Raw genomic sequence first — 6,141 nt, forward strand, 5'->3', positions numbered from 1 at the left:
TATTTAGTTTCTATGATAAATATTTAGTTTTGAATATGTAGCTTGTAGTTAATTAACTACATTAATTAACATTTTGTCTTGCTAACTAAACATGTAGTTAATAAATTACATATTCAGGTTGTTAACTAAATATTTCATTGGTTGACTTGATTTGAAACTGTGACATTCATAAATGACTAAATAATATGCTAAAAATATGACTGAAAAATGAGCCCCCATTTTTACTCTTATGACAGACTAAAAACTCCAAATGAATGCAGTTATTGTTTTAATGAGTAACTCTCCAAACTCCATCACCTTCATGTGTTTAGCCAGATGTCACAGCTGCTCAGCATCTGCTGCAGAATTGCTAAAGGCCACCTTTAAGTTTCTGGGGTTACAATATTTCTTATCTTGCCACTTATATTGGCATATCTGAAAACATATTTCATAAACAGAAACTAATCAGACAGTATTTCAAATGTACGTCATCTTAATGGTGTTAATGATGTGTTGCTCTTAGCCTATTTTAGTTTATCAGACAGTCATATATAAAATCACAAATAACTATATTTGTGTTTGTGATTTTAGAAGTTATCAAGTTATAAATCTGAAATTAACAACCAGTTAATTTCAGATTTAACAAGAGCTTTATTACTTATACCAATTAAAATAGTTTTGTGCTTGATTGTTTGATTGTTGGGAAACATTGTCTAAAAATCAGGTTTTATGACAATTTTTTATGACAGTGTTACTCAGCAAAACTATATAAATGCAGCTTTGCCAATGGAAAATTAACAACATTCAGTAAATTCATTGTATATACAGTTTAACAAAGGACATAGGAAAGGTAACATGTGTAACAACATTGCAAACCGGATTCATTTTGGCTCAGTGTAAAGCAATCCCCTCCAACTACATTTAGAAAATGAGCGTTCAAAACATTTTGCTACGTGACACAGAACTCTATTTTAATTCAATATGTAACAACATGTAAAAACAAAACACAATAAAAAGGTGAAAGCCACAATGATGCTGAACGTTGCAACTAAGCAGCTTAAACAAAGAGGTTTTACTCACATCAGCAGTTTTGTACACAGTACTAGCGGTACTAGCCTTCTCACCTCAATACAGGTGCTTCAGCAGCTCAAGTCAAATAAACTTAACTGAATCAAAGCCACAGCTTTAACACAATGTGTGTGTTTACAAGAATGTAAACATTAGTTTTGCACTGGAGAAGTACAAAAGCACAGACAGAGAAATAATCGCTATCATTTGGGACATTTCTATGCCATGGTTCCACATGAAAATGGTACAGCATCCACTTTGTGAAGCAAGATATTCGGCGGCATCCTGATAGGTTCCCTTCTGCCTCGCTCACACTGGAGAGTCTGCAGATCAAAGCACAGATATTATCCAGACGTCTCCATAGGAACACTGCCTTTTTATGGAAGCAGATTTTTTTGTTATGCTTTTGTTTTGTTGGGTTTTATTTCAGTACTTTACAGTTTTCATTGTTCCACTTTGGCTTGAAATGTTTTCAGTAGAAATGCCCTAAGGAACAGAGTCAGCTTTTATATTCTAATCTGCAGTCTCACTTCTGTAGTTTGTTATGAAAGCTACAGTCTGTCCTGTACAGCAGATCAGATGAATTCATTTTAGTCAGGTTTAGTTCTCTGAAAGAGAGCCACATCAATAAACGTTTAGTCAAAATAGTTACATTACCAATATACTGTATGTAGATGGTAGAAAAATCTTTTGTAATTCGAATTGGTTAAGATGTGTTCAGAAACTCAGAAATGGAACATAAAATTTAAAAAACAATAAAACACAAACACAAAATCAGAAATTTTGCAAAGTCTGAGATTGTCCATTATTTATTTATTTAATTTTTTTGTTTTTGGGGTTGTATTTATGCCTCTGCTTTAAGAGTTGAGTCAGTAAGTTACATTTGGACACCAGCAAAGCAGAATAAACACATTTCACAACAAAATGTGCAGTAATAAAATAAAGAACATGGTTCAGTATTTGTGGATATTTTCATGGAACATAACTCTGAATTATTTGTAGAGCATATCTGAAATATGTATAAAAAAAGTGTAGCTTAGAAAGCTGAAATACCCAGTCACAGTGATACTAGACTCATTATTGGCTGGTGTTGGCAAAGCAGCCAATCCAAGATGGCTGATGAGTTTTCTTGGTGCTAATTGGCTGAACCATCAGTCATAGCAGAAATAATGAAGATTATATTTCAACTGTTGTTGTTGAGCTAAGATGCTTCCCACAGTGCATATTAATGCATATTAATGTGTATTTTGTGTTGAACTAGGCAGTTGTAAACATTTTCTGACAGAGTCTCAGCTGTAGCTGCTTTTGGACGGTTGTTTTCTCTAACCCTGCTGTAAGTGAAGAAGTTCTGAACAGGTGGGAAAACTCTCTATGCTCCTACCTGAAAAGTGATGATGATGATGAGGACACAGATGATGGCTATCACAAGAACTACCACAGTAACGCTGACTGCTGGTTTTGTCTCATTACTCTCCTCTTCTTCCCCCTCCTCCTCCTCACTCTGCTGTCTCTGGGGCCCCCGGACAGGGCAGGGGGAATCCTCTGTGGATGAAACAACAGGGTGAAGGGCTGAAGGGAAGCCTTTCAGTCAGCAGGTGAAGCTGACTTTGAGGTGACCTACCCAGGACATGAAGGAGTGTGCCGTTGCCTGTGAGCTGTTGGTAGGGTGGTGGGTAGAAGACCTGGATGGCGCAGCGATAGATATCTGTGTGTGTGGCTTTCAGTCCGGATAGTGTCACCACCACAGCGCCATCTTTCATCTGAATCGCACACTGTCCCTGAAACAGACATTAAACAAGGATTCACCAAACCTTCCTGCACTTTCACATGTTTATTTGACCCAAAGTCTGATTTTTACCAACATTTTGGTTTAACTTTTTTCATGATTGCTTTTATTAAACTGATTTTGCCCAGGGCAAACTTCCAGCAGCAGCATGTAACTTTTAAAAAATATATATGTTTTTTCCATATGTTTTAAAACAGCCATCATGTTGTGACAGAATGGTATGAGACAAATAATCTGTGAAAAGATCGATCTTCTGAGCTATTATTGCCAACTGAAGATCGGCAGGAATGTGCCACCCAGAAACAACCAATCAGAGCCAGGAGGAGGAGTTTAGCACTGTTAATCAAGCGTGTGTACTGAGTGCTGAGGTATCCTTGGTACCCAGCACTTCCTTGGTGCTGATACCAAGGACTCTAACAACTCCTTTAAGTTGTTGGAGGAGAAACAACTTACCGTTCCAGAAAAATCATTTATCCTCTGTCATCAGTGGCCAGTGGCAGGCTGTGTGGCAGGCTGTAGCTTAGCAAAGAGCAAGGGGGAGGGGCTGAGCCTGAGAGTGATTGACAGCGCTAAGACCCTCCTCCTGGCTGTGACTGGTTGTTTATTACTGAGTGGTGTATTTCTGCAGTTAGTACTGGGAGAAGCCAGAGGAAAAGTATACTGTCATGACTTAGTAATAATTTTAACAAATATGTAAAAAACATGTTTTGTATAAAAAGTACATACTGCAGTCTTAGGGTCAAGTTAATTTTACAATAGGATCATTTCAGTTTGTTGAACATAAAACATCATGCAGCACACTGATCGAGCCTTCTTTCATTTTAAAATGCTTCACCTCCTCATTGACAGCAGCATCAGATCATGAAGCTCAACATTCACACCAAACAGTAAGAACCTGAATTACAGCGCCCTCTATCAGCAACCTTACATCTCCGTCTTTCTCCTGCTGCATCTCCTTCTCATGCTCTGAGGTGTTGAGGGTGGAGGAGCAGATTTTCTGGTTGCCATGGAGACCTCTAAGCAGAGCCACCTGCAGGTCTTCCTGGTTGGAGAAGAGATTCTCCAGACGCTGGCCGGGTCGAAGGTGGGAGGCGGCGGTTCTGGAGTGGATGATGCAGTGGATCTGTGCCGTTCCGTTGGTGCTCACTACTCTGTAGGGTTGCGTCACCTTCACAGCTGGCACAAAGAAAAGGTAAAAACGAAATGAAGTAACAACATTTTGGGTTGTTACAGGTGAACAGCTGTAAGACTCTAACTTCACCTGCAGGTACTCAGCACAGCTCGGCTTTATTACCAAACTAACACAAAATCCTCCAAATCAGCTCCAAACACATTTGAAACTTCAGTTTGACACGGTGGTTTTCATTCCTAATGATTCAGAAGTAGCAAAAAAAATAAATAAAAAATTCTTGAATATAGAAGGATTTTAATTGAAAAAAAGAGAAAACTATCAACCTTTGGAAACCAGATGATCAAAACACATCAACTGCTTCAAAGTTCAGTTTGGTTCCAAGACATTGCAGCAGAGAAATACTGAAACAGTTTGATATGAAACTTTAGAGGAAATAAACCCTTTTTGATTAACTGTGTTGGGTGACTAATTACTTTCATAAACCTCACAGCAACTCTCAGATTTAGAGACACAGACGGATAGTTTCCTTCTAGTCCAAGTCTGTGGGAAAAGCTAGTCAAGTTATATTCGCAGAGGTCACATATGAACAAGATATAAGTCTGATGAAACTCAAAAAATATCTGGGTTACATTCTAGCTTTTCTCATAACTGAACTATTCATACGTATTTATCAGCATTGAACAGTCATGCAGTGAACTCCCACTCAGTTATACACTGTAATCTAATACAGAGAAATTAGTCTTCAGTATTTTTTGCTTCACCTGAATCTCAGAATTATTCTGGCTGATATTAATCAGGTTAAATTCATCAACCAGCGACAAACCAGTGAGTGTAATATTTATCTCACCATCTGAACACAATGTGTTGTTCTTAATACTAGTACTTAGACTTAGTTTGATGTTAGACTTCAATTTCTTAATTAGTAAGAAATTACTAATTAAAACAGTCTTCTGTATGTCTTCATAACTTCACTTACCTTCAGATAGCCTGTCTGAACCATAGTTCATCAAACTTGCATGTTGTTTAAAAAAAAAACCCTGATTTTCTTTATTACTTGTTTTACGAAGTTTTAAAGAAATAAACATTATGTGCTGTATTGAAATACAGTCAGCCAAAAGAAGAGTATGCTGTTCTCTAGGGACATTAAATTTGATGAAAAATTCAAGGATTCAAGGATTTTTTTTATTGTCATACCAGAAATTTAAATTTGTATGTTTATGGTACAAATTTAGGATAAGTGTAAAAGAGTTATATCTATATATAAAAGAGCATATATTTGCTCTTTTATATATAGAGCATATATATATATATAAACTTGTATTTCAATTACAATTTCTATAACTTGTATTTCTATAACTTGTATTTCACATTAAGTCTTTTTTTCTTTCCACTTTTTCCTGAGTTTAACATAAAGGTCTCATTTGTTTCCCCACTGTTTTTGTTTATGTTTTAAATGGATCTGCATTAACCTAGACATTAGCAACATGTTCAAAATTAGACTGTTATATACCAGAATAGTGTTGATAAAAGTTACATATATTCTCCTTTTGAAAATATTGTTGTAATATACTATCTGGTAAAGGTTTAATATTAGTTACAGTAGAATTACTGCAGTTATTGTTTTAGCTGTTTCTTTCCAGATCTGAACAAGTCTCCTCTCTGTACAGAAACATTCAAATATTAAAGTGTTTTCTCAATCTATCACTCTATCGGTTAAAACTGGGTTATACTCACAGCTCCACACAGGCACACTGATGCTGAGCACTGCCAACACACTCCATCCCATCATACTATGAGTCAGGAACATCCTACAGGGTTTCACAAAACGTCGCAGAAATCTTTAAGTCAACAATAAGAAAAGCGTGGTGGGCCCACTCCCTGGCTAACCTGACGACCAAATTTCATGAAAATACATCTAAACCAGATGAATTCACCTTTATAGTCTTTCTCAGCTGTCATGGAAACTGTGTGGCAGCACAGGAAATGACGACAGCGATTTGCCAGTAAAGTCAGACAACTTTTAGTGGCTGTGGTTCTACAGGAACGCAGACAAGAACAAATTTCTGTGATTTTCATGAAGCGGTTAGTGTCAGTAGGCAATCAGATTTTTGAAAAATATGCTGTTTAAAAAAGCTCTGAAAATACAAGAAGATAAAGACAGGAAAATATAGAGTTG

General features: G+C 36.7%; 1 protein-coding gene across 1 annotated transcript; it reads right to left on the reverse strand.

Annotated features, from left to right (window-relative positions):
- Window positions 1-650: 650 nt before the first annotated feature.
- Window positions 651-5,889, reverse strand: cd28 (CD28 molecule). The gene is made up of 5 exons (XM_032566782.1): window positions 5,700-5,889; window positions 3,762-4,009; window positions 2,669-2,825; window positions 2,429-2,589; window positions 651-1,370 (listed from the first exon to the last, which is right to left on the reverse strand). Exons 1-5 carry the CDS (start codon window positions 5,770-5,772, stop codon window positions 1,266-1,268), a joined length of 744 nt encoding a protein of 247 aa, XP_032422673.1. The 5' UTR covers window positions 5,773-5,889; the 3' UTR covers window positions 651-1,265.
- Between the last annotated feature and the right edge of the window lie 252 nt (window positions 5,890-6,141).

Source organism: Xiphophorus hellerii, chromosome 7 (assembly GCF_003331165.1).
Source record: "Xiphophorus hellerii strain 12219 chromosome 7, Xiphophorus_hellerii-4.1, whole genome shotgun sequence".
Lineage (NCBI taxonomy): Eukaryota > Metazoa > Chordata > Actinopteri > Cyprinodontiformes > Poeciliidae > Xiphophorus > Xiphophorus hellerii.

Bases quoted from the DNA above. Each gene is read 5' to 3' on its own strand.
- cd28 (XM_032566782.1), bottom strand. From the start codon at position 5,772: ATGTTCCTGACTCATAGTATGATGGGATGGAGTGTGTTGGCAGTGCTC. The intron at 2,590-2,668 runs GTAGGTCACCTC...TTTCATCCACAG, and splicing joins CACACTCCTTCATGTCCTGG to AGGATTCCCCCTGCCCTGTC. The intron at 1,371-2,428 runs GTAGGAGCATAG...TTTGATCTGCAG, and splicing joins TCATCATCATCACTTTTCAG to ACTCTCCAGTGTGAGCGAGG.